Below are 23,265 nucleotides of genomic sequence, written 5' to 3' on the forward strand. Positions count from 1 at the left end.
TTTAGGAAAATGTTGCGCGAAGATTTTTCAATGTAATGTTTGTTGAGTCGGTGTGTTTGTCGTGCGATCCATAAAGCATCGAAATTTCGGCATTCCGCATCGCCCCTAGGATCATGTAATGCGAAGAAAAGAAATAAAGCAGATATGTGGGGTAGTATTGCGCTTGTCCGCGAACAGGCGCAGGTCGGCGCTATCGATCGGGGTCGCGGCGAACGAAGCTCTGCGGATCGGGCGCGAACTACACCGAAAGCCGACACATTACTGGGGCGTCACCTGGGCCCTAACCGACTCATGTTTACTTTTAGTCGCGCTCGCACAGTTTCCACGCTGATTTCCCTCGCCACCCCGAAAATGCAATAAGCAAAGTGTCACCCGGGCGTTTCGCGACCGCCGCCGCCGCCAGGTAGACGCTCCAGCGAGTAGCGCGGGCCACCCTCCGCTGGGGACACGTCCACAGGTAATTCTCTCAACTTGCGACTTTAATTGCGTCCGCATATGAAGCGTTGTCCATAAAATCCTATAACAATTTTCTCCGAGTCTCATCTCGTAGCCCTTCGCGCAAATCAGATTGTATGCGGTAATCGCGTTCGACCAATTCACACCCAGTTTGCGCGAGTATGAATAAACCTTTGTGTATGTGTAACACTGTGTAATAATACATTACGAGACACTAAAATATGCTCGGCCGCTCTTATAAATGCGGTGGAAAATATGTAACCGGCTATGATTTGATGTACATATTTATACGCTGTATACACATGTAAATAAATATATATGTGTGAGTTTTCGTAGACATAGGTACCTATACGTATTCCAGCTCAAGAAAAATCACGATTCGCTTGCTTAATAAACATTTATTGCATATATTTTCATATTCTCAATGTTTCTTATTTAGTAAATCCTATTTTTACTTATTTATACTTAAGCTGTTTCGCTAATAAACCAGCGTTAGCTCCATAATTGTGCAAATTTAATGTCAATTTTAATAGGCGAGTGGCCATGCGAGTGTTGCAAATTATTGATAAGCATTATTATGGCTATATATTCATGAAATCTGTGTTACTCCCGGTTTGTGATTGCTGCGCGAACGGTTTCATTATAAACCTTTTAAAACTAATATATTATTTTTCTTTTTAAAACAGCTCATAACTTAACGACTGCTGAATCGTGCTGAGACGGACTAATCTCACATGATGACTGCTATCCGTCTTCCAGTAAGTCTTAACACCACTTTGATAACTAAAACTCTCACTATTTAACTATATAACAAGCAATATGGTAACACATTATTCATAAATCAATTAATAAATAATGACTAACTCTTACATTAAAATATACTATACGGTAAATCTATTATTACTTTTTTAAATGCATGGTTGATTACGCAAGTTTTGTGAAAATTTTCACTTTTTAAACCAATTTAATTCTATCAGCCATATTGAATCACAGCTAGATGTGTTTCTTAAGAGCTGGTAGTTATATCTAAATCGTTCTTGTATGTAATTTTGTTTTGCAAGCTGCACTAAAGATAATAATATCACCTTTTATACACTTACCTGTAATATTATTATGTAGATATCAACTTAATACAAAATAATAACAACGTGTCGAATTATGTACCCACTGTCTACAATATATATAAAAGAAAAATATAACGTTTAGTATTAATCAATTGTTACCTAAATGTAACTTTTTATTTTTCTCGGTACAATATATTAAATTAAGTACAGGATAATATTTTTCTAAAGTTATATGAATATTTAATATAATTTATATATCACCCTAAATAATATACTTACCTATTTAACAGCTAAGTATTATTCAATGATTCGGGTTATAAAAATGCCGAAGAAACAAGTATATTTATAACAGGTATCTTGCATTTGTGATTATGCTATAAAAAAGCATAATACTTATGTGCAAACTTGCTTGCATAAAACTGATTTAAGTATATTAAATAGAACAAATGCAAATCCGGCCTTTTGATACAGACTTTAATATTGAGACAATTAATTAACTGAATTCTATCACAAACTAATTATGTAGGTATATTATATTGTATTTTAAATTATTGGAATTATAATATAGCCAAATACGTATATTTAATTTTGTCAATGAATATGACATTAGCTTGCTATCAACTACTAATGCCAACCTTTATAATATTGAATTAACTATATTTTTATTCACACGATTTGAGAATGCAGCATTATTAAATTAAATATACATAAGTAATTTGAAATTACTTCAGAGAAAAAAAAATCAAATTGTTCTTCTAGTTAGTATATTATCTGATTTCTATATTGCCCGAGGAAGAACATTCAGTGATAACCCAAAAACCTAATGCAATAAGGCTAACGTTTGGTTTACAACATATATACGTACATAGATACATGTAGACGTCATTTATTTACTTAGTATTAGCATAGATAAATTTCATGTATTAGATATAGGATTTTATTGAAGTAGCAACATAATATGATAATTCAAAATAATTTATACCATACCGCTAGAATTTTAATTAATTACCTTATTTGCATTGATTTATCTGTAACGTATGAGTGAAATCATATGTAAATATGTATGGGAGAGGAAGATAGGGATATACCGTATTTAATGGGGTAATGTTAAAGAAAAATACACGTAAACGCAAATTCTAAATTAACTAAAATTATTTAATAACAGTAAATCCAAATAGGTAATACAATCGAGTCGTTGGTATTCTACGGGTATCCAATGGACTGGAGGAAATATTTTATATACTTATTAAGGGAAACCAAGGATATCAGCAGTTTTATAAATATATACAAACGCTAATTTTACTCTTTTATTATTATTATTCTGTACATATATATTAATTCCTCATGTATTTATCTATGGAATCTACGATTTTAATAAAATTTACATTGAATTGAATAATAAACTGGCATGAAAATAAAGAAGTCAAATTATATGGATTTAAGTTTTGTACTATTCATGGAAAAATACAAAACTTTTATCCATTAGAATTTAAATTCAAATTCCATCAACTACCATCGGTCGATAGTATTAATATTAATAATAATACAATAAAGTAATCGTGTATATTAATTAATCCACTCGTGAAAGAAAACAAATAACGGAGTACTCTCACAATAGTTTGACAGATACATTTTTATACTTATTTTATAAACATAAACACTTATGCAAGATTACATAAACTGTTCCATGACTTTTTAAAATATGGGCCTGGATACTACTCCCATCACCTCAAAGCGATGCATAAAAAGTATATTAAAAATGACATAAAAATGATAAAAGCGTAACAAGCATTTATCTAATTTATAGATTAAATTTCGGTATATCGTACCCATTTCATCTCTAATTATTAATATATGTATATAACTTTCTTCTCTTCTCAACCCATTGTTCCACAATATCAATTACATAAGTAGGTAATTAATAAAATGAGTTTATCACTTTGTTTTTACCACATATACAAAGTAAGCTTTTTGACACGCTTTTCGCTCACATGTTGAACGTTATCAAACTTTATGAGCGACCCTTGTTATTCAATGCGCACGTCACTGGCTTCTCATCCGGGGGATCCGACTTCCGATTCACAACATATTAACCTGATTTTCTCAAACCAGATGAGTTTAGTTTCTGTAAATATTTTACTCATACTATTACTACTAGGTACTATACTACTGACATTGGGTGTAATGGTCAAATAAGAAGAAAAAGTATTTCATTTTATAAATTAACGGTACATGTAACTGTTAATTTATAAACTGAAATACTTAAAGTAAAACGAATGGCTTTGTAGTTATAATATATAATAAAATTTAACAGTGCCCAGAATAGGTTTAATTCATTTACTACTATTACTACTTCACCATGTTCGATCCTAAGAAGATCTTATGGGCCTCCATAGAGTGGAGATTGTATTAACCGATTTCGTTTTTACGAGAAATGGATGTTAACCACTTGCTCAATCTATTAGGTCTATACGCTGACTACAAACACAAATTTAAAAACAAATGTGTATTTGGCAGACCCAGGATTTGAACCTGGGATCTACGGCATTAGAAGCCGATGCCCATCCATTTGGTGTAATATTATCAACTGATACAAAAAAACATATTAGTTGTGACACTCAGTCTCAAATCGGTTGAACACGGTCAAAATAATTATTAAATTATGTGGTTTAGGTCCTCGTCAATAGCTACCTATCGGTATATAACGTTTTTATAGAATGTCTTTTTATCAATAATTTCAATGATATACTTATATAGATAAATAATTTAAGTCGGTTCAACAAGTCGATCTATCTCAACAGAAAGAGATTAACCTTACAACAAAGATATATATTTAAAATCTTTCCAGATCGAGCGATTGTCGCAAATAATAAATATGTATCTAAGATATTACTGGTAAGATTGCTCTGGACTCATAAATGTACCTAAGTGTAAAAAGGGAACAACTTATCTATTTTAGATACGACAATAGGTACATGTATTTCTGTCACTGATTATTCATTTATTTGCTAAATTTGCTAAATATGAATAACAAATATTGGTGAACGATTTTAAATGAGATAACTTCGTTTTTGTGACTGGAAAAATTACACTTCTCACTTAGGATACTTAACTTTTCAGTCCAGAGTTTCTTTCGGTAAATTTAATTACGCTAGGTAATACGAAAAGTAAGATGTTCTATATTGATAGTTAACAATTCACTAAGGATATTAGGTATATCCGATTCACAATCACATACGGTATTTAATTAATTTGCGTATTTAACTGCGCCAACGGTATTCGAACCATGGACTTCAAAGTTTCTTGTCCAAGGCGAAAACTCGGCTCTACGATGAGCAGTAAATTTCACTTTATCATTAAAATTACAATTTGATAATTAATATAAAATAGGTATGGAATTTACGATCATGCTGTTTATATGCGGGTACTATTAAAAAAATCGGTGTGTGTACTTATGTACGCGCATTAGAAGTTATACTTCTTTGGCGTGACAAAACAAAAAAAAATAAGCCGTTACCTGAGTCTATTAATATCAGAGTTTATTAATTAAATTATTAATTTTCGAATTATTCCAATGTGATTACGTGTAGATACATTTACCATTGAAATATATAATATAACCCGTAGATCATTTGATTACAAATTTTGAAAAATACGCATTTTTTTTTAATGTTTTAGTACGGAATATGTAGTTGTCCGATTCGAAGAAAACCGTCACTACTGAAAATGGTGAAATTAGAAATCGGGAAAAGTTCAAAAAATCTAATCAATTAGAACTTTGTTTAAATTTTCATCCAGTACGCTCAGTCGAAGGTGATAAACAACTTTCGCTATCAAAAAAAAAAACCAATACTGAATGCACAGAAGGATCCATTAATGTAGTTTGACTATTTTTTAGATAAGCTCCATCATGTTTAATAAACCATTTCTTTTATTCAACGAATAGTTCAGTACGAAAATATGTTCCATCATTTTTAATGACATCAGCAAAATACGTATTAGTAAAAATCATAAGGACAGAGCACTCACATGAAAAAGTGAAAACTATGAGTCCGGTCCAGCCTTTTTCTAATAGATATAAACCTATGATTCTGAGGTTCTTCAAAATAATGTGTTTTCTGTTAATAACTTTTTCAATGGTTTCTTATTAACCTACCATGACTATATAGTATAAAAACTACTCCCCACATAAAAATGTCAAATTGAGGAACTGGGGCTCCAAGTGGATATATAACCAAATTGCCTTTTTGTCAAATAATATCTACATTATTCTTATGTTAAGAAAACATACATGCATACACATTAAAATTAGATACATTGCTATGGAAATAATAACAATTTTAACGCCGGAGTTCATGGAGTGTAATATACCAAATATTACTATTATAATTTCTCATGCAACGCGGTTGTGTTTTTATAATACATTTAGCACATATACATACGTTTGTTGTGCGTTCTGGAAAAATAATCACTATCGTAGCCGCCTACGAAGATGTAGATCTCGGGTTTGAATCCCAGGTATGGTAAATTTACACGTTGTTTTCAATGTACATTTAAACTGAGAGGATGGATCTAATAGGTTGAGCAAGTGGCTAAAATACATTTGTCATAAAAAAAGAATTATGAATAAATATTTCCGTGAAACGACTTTTAATTAGATACTCTCCTTATACTCCTCCAATCCTCGGCACCTCAATTATTATTAACAAATTGTTCTATCAAGTATTTGCTAGTTCAACCAATTAATATAATATGTTTATCCTCCTTGCCTGTAGGTGGTGTTTAGCCTCCCATGAGACAGTCGTGCCATCGCTTGTTAGAACATCAGCAACCCGGTGGCGAGGAGCCCCCTCTTTATTCTCCCTGCAATCAAATTTCAGGTAATACATATAATATGCTTCATAGTTACAATACATTAATAATCATTCCGTAGCTCATAAACTCACACAAACGTAGGTATTTAAAAAAATCTAAATTAACTACTCCATTTCATATAGTATGTAATATAGTTATTGGTGACAATATTTAACTTTAGAGGATAATTTGTAATGTGTTCCGATATATATATTTTTCACCAAATAGCACACCAAAAATAATTATCGTTTTTCGCAAAATATGCAATTTAATACATTTAACTCGTATCTTTAATTTTAATTAATATCTAACCAATACACATCTAAGAATATTAAAAAAACATAATTAAAAAAGTATATACATAAGTAAAATGTGCATTTTTTGGAAACCCGATTTTTATTAGTCTACCTACCTACACCTGAATAGTTTAATATTATAAGCATTTGGTAAGTACTTTAAAGGTCACAAGATGATTTTTGAAATTTTCTTTTTTTAATTTAAAAATATCAATTTTTCATAAAAAAATGTTTAAAAGTATAACTTACTTATTTTTTTCATTTATATTATCAAACCGAGCTTTGATGCATTCACAACACCGAAGCTCGAATCATCTAATATATAAAAATTAATATTTGTGTGTTTGTGTGTTTGTTTGTTCGTATTTAATGCGCAGCCATACCGTTCATCCGATTGCGATAAAACTTTGTAAACTTTTTGCTTGCACTTGCGGAAAGAGTATAGGCTATACTAATATATAAAAATGAATGTCTGTCTGTCTGTATGTCTGTCTGTCTGTGTGTCTGTCCCGTATGCGTTCCTATACCATTCATCCGATTGCAATGAAATTTTGGTAAGTGGTTGCATGCACACCCATGAAGGTTTCTGAATTAGAAAAATCATCATTTTTTTCTTCTTCTTCATTATATTTTCTTTTATTCGTATGGTTCCTATACCATTCATCCGATTGCAATGAAATTTTGGTAAGTGGTTGTATGCACACCCATGAAGGTTTCTGAATTAAAAAAATCATCATCTTCTTCTTCTTCTTCATTCTATCTTCTTTTATTCGTATGGTTCCTATACCATTCATCCGATTGCAATGAAACCTTCGTCAGTTGTTGTGGTAACACCCGCAATGGTTTTTGAATTAGTACAACCATCTTCTTCTTCTTCTTCTTCTTCTATTCGTATGCGTTTCTATTCCATTCATCCGATTGCAATAAAATTTTCGTCAGTAATTGTGCCAACACCCGCGAAGGTTTCTGAATTAGTACAACCATCTTCTTCTTCTATTCTATCTTCTATTCGTATGCGTTCATATACCATTCATCCGATTGGAATGAAATTTTGATTAAGTGTTGTGCTCACGCCGCAAATGTTTATGAATTGTTACAACTATTTTCTTTTTCTTCTATTCTATCTTGTTCCATTTGTATGCATTCTTATACCATTCATCCTATTGCGACGAAATTTTGACCAGTTGTTGTGAGCACGCCCGCGAAGAGTTCTGAATTAGTACAACCATATTCTTCTTCTTCTATTCGTATGCGTTCCTATATCATTCATCCGATTGCAATGAAACTTTGGTGAGTTGTCATGCGCATGCCCACGAAGATTTCTGAATTATAAAATCATCTTCTTCTACTATTCGTATGCGGTCCTATACCATTCATCCGATTGCGATGAAACTTTTGTCAGTTGTGTGCGCACACCTACGAAGGTTTCTAAATTATTATTATATAACATACAAAGTTTGTTGTTTGTTTTTTCCATCCAATTTTGATTTTTTTTTTACTACATATTAATAACATTAATAACGTGTTCATATTTTGGATTCGATTTTAATTTAGTGTTCTTATGTTTGACCTTTACTCCTATTAGAATTATTTTCATATTGCCATATTGTATTACACAGATATTTTAATAATAAAAAAAATAATTACCTCTTATTATTTTTCAAATATCTAAGATAAATATAACCACGAAGCGACCCTGTGCGAAGCCGGGTACTTCAGCTAGTTATAAATAAGATTTAAAGTTGCATCCATTTATGTTTTATATAAAAATCGATATCTTTGAAATTAGATGGGTACCGAATGCTGATGCCGAAACTTTGAATTCTTCAAAAATCGTTTGTCAACTTTAAAAGAAAGAAGAAAACTTTAATGATAAAAACATTCATAAAATACGATGAACAAGAAATAATATGTAAAAAAAATGCACATTTTATTTAGTTTTTCTTGAAATGTAAGTTTATTTTTAAATTAAATAAAAATAATAAATCTTTTTATTGTTTCTAGATACGTATTGATCATTTAAAATGAAAATCGTCAAACAAATGTATTAAATTTAACCTTTAAAATTCACTCGTAGAGGCATTACGATCACCCTAAAATTACATTCTAACCAATCCAACTCCGTAGATAACTATTTTATGTAAAAATTACTCCTTTTCAGTTCAGCACACTCGAAATTATTACCTATATATATAATATTTTTGGTGAATCGTTATTACGTAATTTAATTGTACACCATTAAAATATCCTTAATAAATAACAATTAACATGAAATTCCACAATATCGTTTTTGAATTAATAGCTATTTTGGTATTTTCAAGACATTCAGCGTTTACTGGGTAGTACGTAAGATTCATGATAATTAATTAATTTATCACTTAGTGTTTAACACATAATATATGAAAATTGCTTTACGGAAAATGATAGCTCATCACGTGTCGTAATGTAATCTTTATATGTAGTAAATACCAAGTGATAACATTATTTTATAAAAAAGATATTTTCGTGTTTATACAATTCAAAATTACTGAAAGTTTCATAAATTTAAATAACTTCACGCAGTAAAGCCGTACATCTCCTACAAACAAATAATCACTACATTACTACTACATACCTACTTATATTGTGAAGTTAGCTATGTTGTGACAATATACCTTTCCAATCACTACACAGTATGTATATTATATAGTGATTGACTTTTGAAACAGATAGGCATCATTAAAATGAGTAATTTCGTATTATCGATTTCTCATTTTTTAACAAATGTAAATGACGTTTTAAAATGTTATGTACTACTTCGAAAACATCTTCTTGGCTACGCTTCTTGGCGCTGTTGTCTACTAAATGGGAGGAGTTTATTAGTTTATAATGGAAATGCAGTTAAAAATGGGTGGAGCATGTTAGTTCAAAGTTTTAACACGTAGCCAAGAAGATGTTTTCGCACTATACTATGATGACCTATTCAATTTTGATCAAATTTCAACTGACTATACTCTACAGTATTTATTTTTTACACCATCAGCTAATTCATATATTTCGTATCGATAATAATTATATTGTCTGGTACAAAAAGCTGAAAAACTGTCTATCCAAAAAAATGTTAAACTTAATGTAATCATTCAAATATTTTAGGACAAAATTCTACAAACTGAACATTTAACCCAAAAAAAAAATATTGTTAAATATTTGCCGAACCTTTGAAAGCTTAAAATGGAGTCACAGATACAAGAACACTTTTAACATATCATACTGCATATTTTCATTTAGGGTAGCATAATATTTACCATTGTATTAATAATTGTAATAAATTATACATTATAATATATACATATAATTATACGAATCTTTAACACGCAAATAAAATGTAGAAGTTATGTACCTACACATCGATCGTTAAATTTATCAATTTTTGAAATTAGGTTATTTTTATAATATATATTTTTAAAGCAGTATTGTATATAATAGTAACATTTCACTACATACCTACATGTAGAATTAAAACCCTCCCAGAAATTTGTAGAGAAACTTCTACGTATTTTCAAAATTACTTTATTCGATGTATAACAGATGTCAGAAGAGATAATTAAAAAACTTTAAATTGCATTTCCTCGATGCAGAATGCGAAATCAATTTCCGATTAATTTTCTGGTCGTAAAGACTGAGAGAAAATTCTAAGCCCAAACTAAAAACTCGATTTACCAAGTAAACCATGTCTTCAACGCGAACTTGTTTAGTTTTATTTGAAATTCTGTTACGACTGTGCATGGTAGGTACGGAAAGTTATACAAACTTTTAATTATTTATATATATTTTTAATCAAATAACATTTCTAAAGGTTTAATTAAATGGAAGTTGCTTGATAATGAACTACTAAGTGGATCACTATTTATCCAAGCCACAATATTTATGAATGTGAGATTCTTTTAATTGAAAATATATCATTTTAGGAAAATCTCAGAAACATACCAGTTAGAAAAATACCTAATTATTAGCAATTAGAAAAACATTTAATTCAGCAGCTTCGTTATGAAATCCTTTGTATGCTTATTCAATATTTAAAAAAATATATAAGTAGGTATATTACTCTCTTATACAGAACATACAAATCCTTACACAATCATATCAATATTATGTATTATAACAATGTAAGTAGAATTCATTTTTCAGCCACGGACAATATACCATGTAGATAATATTATATTATTTAAGCAAACACGTCTCGAAGCGTCATCAGAATATGGTAACAGAGCAACAGATTGTGGATTTACAATATGGATCCGTATTCTAGTGTAGGCATGGTTCATTTTAAATACCATGAGAAAATGCATTAATGCTAATAGTAAGTCAATGAGGCCACTGAGTTGGTCGGGGCTGAACAATAACTTCACGTTTAATGTGTATTCGATCCAGTGCAAGGATTTAATAGGTCGGGCAAGTGCCTAATAAATTATTCCTCCTAAAAAGTCTAACAATATAACCTCCATTCTGTGTAGGCCAATTCAGGAGTTCTGTACCGGAACTTATAAAACTTAGACAAATAATATTAATCTATGGGGTAAAGGTCAACGTTGATGAGCTAAAATCAAAAGCGACTGATAAATTCTGAACGAGGGAAACCCCACATTTATTGCAAATAAACTCCACGAAGATCGTATAAAGAATATACATACACAGATTATTGGGATTTGGTACCTACTCTTGCGGACAATTTATTACGTTAGCTAATAACACGTATAGGATATGTGAAGCTGGAATCCTATCATCATGATGTACAAAAATTCTTATTAAAAAAGGAATATGAATCTCAATTTCCATAGATGTCACTATATTTAAAAAATATATTTAAATCGAACTATCACTTTCTTAATTATATATATATATATATATATGTTTAGTTCACAGAAATACTATATTTTTCTGCAATTATTAAAACCAAATTATATTTTAAAATCTAATCTAATATTTTCACTTACCCGATTTAGGAATCTAGGAATTGATCTGATATTATAAACACTAATATACCTATATTAATATTAATAAAATAGAAAATCATGTAAAGAATTGTCAATCTTTTTATCTAATTTAGGCAACTATACAGTATATAGGTACTTTAAATTAGTATATAGGTAAATTGGGTACTACAATTTACATAATAAGCAATAGGTATAAGTAGTTAAAATTATGATGATGATTGTATTATAAGTTTTAAATGTTTGTTATTACCCAAGACAACTGCGATTATGTTTCGTAGACCTACTACGCTCCGTAGTAGGTCTACGAAGCGTAGAGCTTGTAAAACAAATCTGAGGCAATTCTTTAAAGAACTTATTTGAATGTTGTGTACTTAAAAATACTCGGTTAGTTTTTGTTAAATTATTAGTAGGCGAATTTCTGCTTGAACTATGCTTGAAACATGCCATCTGACAAGATGCCACGCCCTTTCAAGAGACTTTAGTATTGTGCCTTTAAAATTAAATAAATCTAAGTTATATCTAAATAACTTTTAGAGAAACCATTTAAGATTTATAATAAATTGAATTTCTAAGAAAATTATTCTACTTTTTAAGTATCTATTTTAGTACATACAATAAAAAGTGTTTTGTCTTACTTAAGCAACATTCAATGTGAACGCTTCAAATGTCTTTAAACAACTTTACAATAAAATGATTAACATTTTCATTATTATATTGTTCTTAAGTAACAAAATTAAAATACAGACACAATTTAACGTGAAAAATAAGTAAAGTCATTAATTACCTACCTAGATACTTTGTGTATTAAATTTTCAAATATGACATATTTATTCTATACCTCTGAAAAATCCGCGGTCGATATTATTATGATATCTGTAACCTATATCTGTAACAGGAAACGGAAACCCAATTCATTCATTCAACTGTTTTGCTTTTAATAAGTGTATTTTATTGCATGTTGTACAATAATATCATAATATAACTGACATAATAGATTGCTGTGTGTAAAATAATTTTGATTTATAAAGTATCGTAATTCACATTATACATAATATCTCTTCATTTATTAGCTTAATTTTCTGTGTCATTCCCTATCAACGGTCAGCACTATTAAGGCATTTTTTTTATTTGTCATTTTCTACCTGGAAATTCGGTGTAGTTGTGCTCATATCAATAAATTATCGATGCGTTAAGTCAAATGCTGCATCTCCCTCTGTTACTATACAAAATTGATCTTTCTTCGTATGATGAGCTGATGTAGTATCTGATGTGTATGATATCTGATGTAGTGTTCTGGTTTTGAAGTTTCGCAAAACTTTGCTGTATATCCCAATAAATCATATACATTTTGAGCAGACGTCTATACTGCCACATCTCGAAGGCTTCAATGCTCTGTCATAGCATTCATAAAAATTAAAATAGAATAAAAATGAAATGGCAAACACGCGACACACTCATTCAAAGATGAGTGTTCTATCATATACGCCACCAAGGTAGCTGAATTATTTATTATTCGTTGGTTGGTTTTTGACTGCCCAATCTAATCAACCAAAAAAATGCAAACAAATAGAGATGAATTTCTATAATTGTTTTGTGCGATTCAAAAATAAACACAAAATTAAGAATAACTTCCGAAAATGTATAACACTCAAAGTATTCTCCAACCATTGATAATGGATAAACCATGTGAAAGATAAAAGATCTCGTAAATTATCCAGATAATAATTCAGATGAAAGTGATTGAAAATGAACTTTACTTGGAACCATTATTCCAAATCTGTGTTTATATATTATAACCCATGTTATCATCATATAGTAATATTATTTTAACAGCGTAATAACAACTATTCTACAGATACATTTTATTATATTTATTTAAAATTAATTTTTGTCTTTGGAAACTTTAATAATGAAATTTATATACAGTGGTGTGTGTATCTTTGATAATATATTTATGCTCCCAATAGGTAAACATACATACATAATTGGCGTTTGATGGTTTAAATATATTTTGTTTTTGTTTCATTTAGTTGTACCAGATAATGGTGTACGGGAGGGAGGTGGCAAGCTGACCCGACATGCGACGCAAGAAGAGGACGAAGCCACTCTTAGGGAGCTGCTTCTTAGGTAAATACCTTCGAGGCTGCAACCGTCATCTCTTTTTAATTACTACTAATAGACGCTTCAAGTAATCATCTCTATTATATCGAAGGATATAACAAACCACTAACACGACAGTGTGGTACTTACTAACCAAACCTATGCATTATTACTATAGTTAGTCGCATTGATGAAAGCATCTTTATAACTTTCTCTGGCTTGCTGATAGATAGTGATTTTCTCTAGGCTTCAACCAGCCTACAATTCGACTATAAATTTTTTTTTTCAAATAAAGTATAATTTTGATTATCTGGAAAAGGCATTTCACACTCAGAAAACACAGTGACAAATTGATTGAAAAAAAACGAACGTTATTTATTATTTCTCATTATTTAAATAAACAGATTTTTCTCATTTATATATTTTGATTGAAATATTGTGCGGTAGGTAAACATAATTAAAATCATGTTTAGCTAAAATTATTTTTTATTTGGTGGTATTTAGGTTGTCACCGTGCGCTTCAGTTTCTTCCTACTTTTTCGACTTTCGGGCTTGTTACTGATTTTATTCTTAATATATATCTGTAATCGTTTGGTGAATTAACCAAAGCATCAAGAATAGAATAAGGTACATTATGTAAACTCAAATACCACCAAAAATATAATAAAGAACAATGAAGTACTCAAGAAAATAAATACTATATAATTACAACAGTTTTGATGTTATTTAAAATATATGAATACGAAAATAAATACCCTTCAGTATTTATTTCTACACAGATAAAATTATTTACTTTTTTTTAAATTCAAATAAATTAGAGTCGTTAGTAAATATATTTCATTAAAAAATGACTTAGGCACGTTCAGTAACAGTTAAATTGTTATAAACATAATATTTTATGACACACCGTGCCTGTATATTTCTGATAATTAAGGTTCTACTGGATTCCTTTTATTATGTCACAAAAATTTGGGTGACTCTAAAGTCTAAATAATAATTAAATTCGTTTTCAAAATTTGAAAATCACTCGAGCCAAACAAGGTAGGAAATTATACAATGTTTTAAATGTTTGTAAAGAATGTTATGCTTATATACCACTGGTGAATACCTAGATAAAGTAATTACTCCATAATTTATTTAAAGCCCGATAAATCCACGGTGTAGACTCTTTTTTGCCCACCACAAAGCTACTTATATTATATTATTATATTTTTTGTTCAACAATCATTCAACACTGATCCGTGTTGAACTACCTATAATCCCAGGACCGGTGCAAAGTATTAATTAATTAATTATATTATTGCATTTTTATTTGATGAGTATTTTCCACATTTCAAATTAAAAACAATCTAACTGTTATACATGTTAAATTTCTTAAAGGTTGCTACAGCTTAGCGAATAACATTGCCCTAATTACTTCCATAGCAAGACAGTATTGACTAGTTTTAAATAATGTTTTGGACTTATATACCTGTTCATTTTCTTAATAAATATTTACATTATAATTGCTGAACAATTCCCCACCTCGTTTAAGTATAACTTGTTGTATGAGAAAAGTTTTTGTTTTATTTTTCACCAGTTCTCACACTATGTGTGTAGGTATGGTCTCTCTTCAGTAAGGATTGCCATTATGTTAAGAATCGTAATAAGTCTTTGCCACGTGGAAGTCTACTCTTCCATATATAAAAATATCATATACCTATGTATATTTCGATTAAATATTCAAATTATATTATACATAGTCGAACTTACAACATAATAAAAATGACTATGAGTATTATATATATAAAAAAAAAATAATGTTTTAAATCATAAAGTATGTTTAAATTTGTTATTATACCATATTCTATTATTTAAAGCTAGTCGTATGTAAAATAATAAAAACATATTATAAATTTGTATGTATGTCTGCTCAAATGAACTTTATTTCACATTATGTGTAATTAAAGTGTACTTTCAAGTGCAAATGTACAGTATTAGTAGCCAAAGTTTGACAGAGTATCTTCAATCTTTTTTAATACTGGTGTACCTACTTATCTATACTTTTCATGTAGGTATCATCAATATAAAAGTGCTTTATTATAGTGCAAAAATATATAGAATATAATATGTCAGTATAATTTCTTGAGTTTTATTTGAAACGATGCTTTCAAATTTTACCGTAATACTTGTACATTTTAGGTAAAAGTCTCATAACTAAATATAAATACCACTCATGGAAAAAGCGTAAATTCAAATTTATTTAATTACTTCATTATATCTATTAATTTAAGATTTGGTTATGGTCTCAATTTGACAAAAATTTAATTATATTAATATGGTAAATTATGATTATGAAGTTTTTTATGAAAAAACGAACTTTCAAAAATTGATCGTTACATTTGGTTATGGGTTTGAAAAAATTGATGAAGATATGTGTTTTCCTTAAATAAGTGCATTATATTTTTTATATCTATAAAGGTGAAAATAATTTTCAGTTACTTTTTATTGCTTACATGATTAACAGATTGTCAAAAGCTATTATTTTATTACTGTGTTATAAAATTTTCTTATTTGCGCCTTGCTGTAGAATATGTTTCCATTGACATACTTTTATTGTAAACTTGATACTAATATATAATATGCTTTGCCGAATTCTTGTCTAAAATGTGTTATACCTATATTATAATGATATTTTGCGTACATTTGCGATTGCTGGCTGATAATTGGGTATACTTATGTCTTACCACCACACTATAATATGAATATTGATAAAAAAGAAGAATATATTATAATATATAATATATTTAACATAATAGTTTATTCATTTGAAACATAATTTTTGATTAAAGATACCTACAATGGTAAAATCAATAATCATATTTATTTTACATAACGATCCTCTTATTGTAATTATTGTAATTTTTTTGGTGGAATAACATTATTTTCATAATCATAGAATATAATATACCCAGTGTATGTTGATACTTACTTACATAAGTACCGCATATGTGTATATTATATTTTATTTTAGTTAATATTATTATGATTCTTATATGTTGATACAAAACCAAAACACATTAAAAACAAATCTATATGTATACTCGTATTAGTAAAAAAAGCATAATTTATAAGATTACTACCTTAGTAAACGCTGAATCCTTTGAAAAAAGAAAAGTAAAATTTATACATAATTATTGCCAATGTTTTTCGTACAATATAAAAACATAACGTTTATTTTCATATACACGTAGTAAGTAAATACTTACCTTCAGAAAATTTCAAAATACATTTTATTTCGAAAATAACATGGAATTCTAAAATAATTTCCGCAACTACAGGAGTACCTACTACACGACGCAGTCTAACATTAGAGTTTTGTTGTTACATATTGCAAAATTTTGTGCAAAGTGCAGTTCATAAATCCTGAAAAAACCTTTCTAATCGGACTCTAAAAAGAACTTTTAAAATACCTATATGAAAAGTGTGATACAGCAATTGAGTCTATATATTATCTTGAGTAGTACCCGCTGGGAAATACTACGTTAGAGTAAATATAACTGTATTCTAATCTGGAAGGTGAAAATGTTACACGCTATTTTCTCACACATTCTCTATGGGCTATTTAAAAAAAAAATAGGTGCGTGTACTTATATATGCGCATTAGAGGTTATACTTCTTTGGCGTAACAAAACAAATAAGTACAAAATACGATAAAATAAATACCGTATTGACCATTCACATGTATCAGTCTTCTGATCTGCATGAAAGGAATACGTGGTGATATATCTTTCCGAAATTAAATCCAACGCTGGTAGATCATGAGGTATTTCTGGAAATTTGAAACAATTGTACATTGACATCAATGGTATATTATTTTTATTTAAAGCTTGAACGCATGTAGAGCATAGTTTAATATTTTCTTCAGATATATTAGGTATAATCTTGGTTAAAATTTCTTCATGTATTTCATCGTCTTTGAAACAAGACATACGGAAAACGCATGTACAAATAAATTATTAGAGATTTTTTTTTAAATTCATCATGGGTACTTATGAATCGATTATAACCGCTATTTGGCAAAGATGAGTTTTGGTCCATAGCAACTTGATGTATCTGTGATGTGTCAATTGGTTGTTGGTTTTTTCTCTGAGCTCAAAACCGTTGAAGATTGTCCGTTGATGTTAGTGGAGCAGTTTGCAATGTTGTATGGTATTTATTATCAAAGTAGAAGATCCGTGATTTAATGACTCATTTTCATTCAAAGCCATTTTAATATTTTCTTTCGTAGCCTATAAAGTCGCATGCGTTCTGCTGCTGCCATGGCTTTTTGAACTCGTACAGAAACTCCTGGTTGAGGTTGATCTGCAATTTCAGATTTTTTTCGCAATCGATAGTGGCGACAATTTTTCGCGTTAGTCTTTGGCATCGCAAAAACTAGAATAAAGGAGGGCCGCTTATTGGAGTGACGCTGGTCTATTTCTATACACTTTAACTTATATCACTAGATAAATTATATATATAATTATTTCTCGTTGTTTTTATTTTATTTTGGCCAACAATAATAAATTCGTTTCTTAGGCAACGGAACAATTGAAGGGGTTATTGCAAGATATTGATATGCCACAGAAACATAATTTGGAGATATGAGCAATTTAATGTTCTTGTTCGTTCACTATTGTGACAGGAAAAATTACTATACTCATTAAAATGTTCGATATATCTCACATCTAATTATTCTGTTTGGAGCAGAAGGCGTGGATGACTGACCGATATCAATTTTGACTGGCATGGAATATCATAATATTATTGTTATAATCATTTTATATCAAAATTTGAATATGGAAGAACTACACATTGATCTTAATTATTGAGACATCGGTGTATTTTTTTAAAGTGTCTTAAGTAAAACGTGAGTGTATGCCCTGGGAATTGGTTTTATTCAAAATCCACACACTCATAATTATGTGGCATATCATTGTCTTGCGATAACCCCTTCAATTCTACTATCAAATTTACGTTTGTAGACAGCTGACAGATTCGCAGTTATTTTCATACTGTCGTAACGGTGTGCGCGCGCAGCTCTCAATTTCACTTTCGTCCCAAAAGATGTATAACTTCAAAAAAATATTCTGCTTTACAAAATAAATTATAGGCAAAATATCTTTAATCCTATGTGATGATAGGTTGGATAAGAATAAAAAAATCTTTTAAATACGTGGAAGATGTCTCCATTCATTCCCAAACTGTGTATATCCAAAAGTTACGCTACGGCTAGGTAACGTAAGCCGGATAATAATCCATAATGTATATGGATAGTAGAATATAAAATCACAAAGCTCATGTAGATGCGTTATATCAACGATAACCGCAGAGGCCATCGATAACTATAAATGCACGTTTCAGACGACAATCGTGTGAAAATACAAATAAAATCATTTTTTTTTATTAAATACACAAGATTTTAAAATGTTAGAATTTTTATTATTGAATATACTCGTACATAATTTTGAAAATCTTAATCTTCAATTCTTTTGAAAGAAACATTGGGACATATTACAAAAATCCTAGATAAAAACTTAGACCGGATAGGTCTCGAAAAGTGAAAGTTGAATGTTTAAGTCCCATTCGGTCCAATTTTTTTCTAGCATTTTTCTAATATGTAGGTATGTTTATGAAATTTGTTATAATTGTATATTATAACAGTGCAAGTAACATATTTAACAGTTTGAATACTTAAAGTATACGTATTGTTTTCAGTGCTTATTGTTGATATATTATATACCTAATATATAACTAATGCTTATTTATCTCTTTAAAAAATAAATTATTGTAAGCACTAGTTACTCAAATACAAAACACTACAAGTAGTTTGCTTTTACAGGTATGCTTTGTACATAGATGAAAAAATAGTAAAATAGTAAAATATAAAAACGTAAACTTATTTTTATTACAAAGAAAATATTTATTGATATTGGACATTAATATTACATCAACGGTATTCAGGATAAATGACGTAACCCACACAGATTATATTTTACAGAAAATGTAATTCAAAGAAGTTTTTTGAATGATCTTGGTTCAATAAGATATAATAGATACATATATAAAATATGGGCGGATAATGATTGATACGAAAAACCATTATAATTCATGATAACTGTCTCTATCAATATTGACTGATAGAATACTATATTCAGATTTTAACTGTATTTATAAGTAGTTCAATTCGATCGTCAAATGATGTATTCATTGTTTTAAAAGATATTGACAGTTACATTATATTGAGAAATAATAGTGTACCTATTAACGTCTTACTGAAACTAACTAGCCTTCACTCAGTCATATGACTTACAGTTAATATTTGTATTGTCTTCAAAACTTTGCCTCCATGTGAGCGAATGAATGAATCCAAATAGCAATACATTTTTTTTGTAAAGTGACGATTAAGCTATAAGTTTGTCGAAGGATAAAAAATATGCTCAATATAAATTATCCAGGTATTTTTAAACAACTGCAAATTATACCGAATAAAATACATTATATATCTCATTATATTATATCTACGATATTGGAAAGAAATTATTCAATTCGGGTCCCGAAAAATAAATTATTAAAATATACCTAATAAACATATAGTTAATAATATCTATGTATTTCTCTTATGGCTTTTTTTAATCACATGATCAAAATCTAATAGATTTAACATTTTGGACTTTAGAGTAAGTGAATATAATCAATGTTGACCAATGATATTGAATAAATGATTTTTAAATCATGAAAAACGAAAGAGAGACGTTTCCCAGCATCACGTAATTTAATTTCAGTCTCCAACGCTCTTCCACGTAGAGAGGTTGGAACAGTAGACCTCTTGGCCATTTAATAAATCCAACGCGAACAGAATATTTTCAGCAACATTCCGATAATATTTACATATATAGTTTTTGGAAAATCGATATTAACAATGATATTATAAAAACTAGATATTAAATTATACCACCTTTGCGGATCTTTGTTTAAAATAAAGTATTAGGTGACAATTCTTTCAGATGTCACGAAAATTTGACTCATACCGTTATTAATTTCTGATTTCTTTGTTATTGACTTTATGGTTACAAAATACATTATTGAGGAATGAATAAAAAAAATATTTCACCGGCGTAATTCATTCAATTGGATGTGAAATTGAACACTTCAACCTATACCTACTATCAAATGTTATTTGTGGTAAAAAAAATGGTCAATACATAATAATTGTTTTATTATATCACTGTGCTTATTACTTTTATTCGATTTGTAAGTGAATTTTTAATAGTTTTTTTTAGAATCAATCCGTCAACGCGATCAATCATTCTGGCACATCCATTAATGCAACATATTATATCTCTAGTAGGTAAAATAAAATTAAATTTCCCTCAAATAACAAAATCTTTAAACATATAGATACCTAAACAACGAAATCGTTGAGTATTTTATACACGAATTTGTGTGGTTTAGGTTTATTGTGCTCATTATTTAATGTGTTTCTAAATGATGTATCCACTTATATTTCAAAGTAAATAAAAACATATTTTAGTTTTATATAAATCGTAGAGTCATAAAACGAGTCTAGTAAGCGATAGCTATGTTACAAATAATGTCTATGTGCGAAAGGAAATGCGAGATTAATCTTAAATCAGTTGGGTTTTCGATAAAATGTACGTACCTATGTAATAATGTGTGAAATTTGCCAATTACAGCGTTGATAACTCTCGAGTTTTTATCACATACGAATAGATATATTTATTAGAATTAAATCACATGGCAGTCAGTTTCCAATTCTTCTGCAGTTTCCTTTCACACATATATATATGTACAATATTATTTCCATATCAATTGCATCCCGTTGCTTCCATTTATAATCTTTGCGATTACTGTGTTATATTACGATTGTGATATAGATGATATTTGTATTCTTGCTATTATTTGTTGTTTGAATTGACACAAAAAATAACAAATTGTTTATTGAAATGTGAAACAATACCTGTGAATATAGCAAAATGAGTTAGTGCTTACAGAAGTTTCTGATGAAGCAAAATAGAAAAACTTTGTCCCGGCCCTGGTTTTATATTTGAATGCCGTTCTATCATCGTCCATTGTTGATTCGTTTAAACCACATTTCAGATGATATCAGAAATAAACATTGTACAGTCAATATATTTTTTTACAAAAAAAATAATATTTTTAGAGTATTCTTTATGTATTGGCATATTGTTGTGTCTGCGCACACTGCTGCATAAAGCAGTATAAAAGTTTCATTAATATTAAATCCTCCTTGATTGGTTCCGTATTCTTTGAGTTGTTACAATGTAAATTTCTGTTTATTTTTTCCAAGCCATTATGTAGCAGCATATTAATCTCATGGGTTGAATGCTATTATATTATTTACATTTGCCAATATTTCTAGTAGTATCATTTTACACCTATTAATTATCGGTCGCCAGCATTCTGCTGGTGCATTGATTAATACATTAATTTGTTGATTGATATCTTCTAGTGTCCCTCAGTACCGTAACTACAGCTGGGCTGAAGGTGCCTTCTTCCCGACGTGCGTCAAGCACGTGGAAGCGTTTCTCATATCATTTCATTATTTGCCTTTGATATCGTATTTTTGACTGAGATAATGCTATTGTTCCCTGTCTCTAGCTTCATTGTGTTGTACACTTGTCATAAGCTCTAGCAGATGAGCTCGCATTTGTTGACTAATGATCGGATTCGGGCTTTCGCTAGTTACGGTACTGGCTCGATGTCGGGTGTTGTTATAGCCCATAATGATACCCTTCCATCTAGGGTAGTGACTGAGTGCCCTGTGTTTCCAAAATAGGTGGACCGCGCAGTCTACGAGGCGTTTTCTCTTAGCTGACAAGCCTTCCTGCGACAGCTCTGCCCATTAAAACACCGATAAATTGTGAATCATAACACTTAATAAATACCTAAACTAATAAGAGCGTGGATTTTAGATTAGGGATGCTGCAATGGTATTCTGCCCTCCCAGGTATCTACCGCTTTTAAGTTTATTATCCATAATTTATCACTCATAACATTGATTTTTTTAAAGTATTTTCACTAACCTTCTGTTTGTGCACAACCTCATTCCAGATTGACTTAGTTTGTTTCCATACATTAATCAAATACCAATTCATCATATGCATATGCTAGTAAATGTTTCAATTGAATGCTCTTGTTTTCATTATCTTTAAGCAGGTTTTGGAATCATCTCTTTATAAATTTATTAAGCGGTGTTGCACGCATATACCTAAAATAATGGGCTTCTGATATAATCACGTATATCGTTTGGCTAGGACTTGTTTTTAAATATCCCTACCTAAATTAACGACAAACATTTTTTTCTAATACCACGGTAATGGTACATAATATATGATCTATATCAGAATATTTATGTATGGGGTTATATTACTATCTAAACAATAGGTGTACTGAATTTTCATGAACATTTTCCAAGGGTACCTAATGCATTTCTTTTGTTATCTAATATTATATATG

At 29.6% G+C, this 23,265-nt stretch overlaps 1 protein-coding gene across 7 annotated transcripts in view; it reads left to right on the forward strand.

Annotated features, from left to right (window-relative positions):
• The window catches only part of Glut1 (Glucose transporter 1), a 59,734-nt gene that overhangs the window by 578 nt on the left and 35,891 nt on the right, over positions 1 to 23,265 (forward strand). For 2 of the 7 annotated variants that reach the window (XM_085947618.1, XM_085947670.1), the window contains exons 2-4: positions 1,143 to 1,214; positions 6,296 to 6,400; positions 13,674 to 13,770. In XM_085947618.1, coding sequence (XP_085803744.1) covers positions 6,313 to 6,400; positions 13,674 to 13,770 — 185 coding nt within the window. In that variant the 5' untranslated portion in view covers positions 1,143 to 1,214; positions 6,296 to 6,312. Of the gene's footprint in view, positions 1 to 229; positions 458 to 1,142; positions 1,215 to 6,295; positions 6,401 to 13,673; positions 13,771 to 22,721; positions 22,757 to 23,265 lie in introns of those variants that run through there. The other 5 variants (XM_085947639.1, XM_085947628.1, XM_085947647.1 and 2 more) reach the window with 5 other exon arrangements.

Source organism: Rhyacophila brunnea, unplaced genomic scaffold, assembly GCF_057557595.1.
Source record: "Rhyacophila brunnea isolate RB1 unplaced genomic scaffold, BYU_Rbru_1.0 scaffold_1, whole genome shotgun sequence".
In the NCBI taxonomy this organism is placed as follows: Eukaryota; Metazoa; Arthropoda; class Insecta; order Trichoptera; family Rhyacophilidae; genus Rhyacophila; species Rhyacophila brunnea.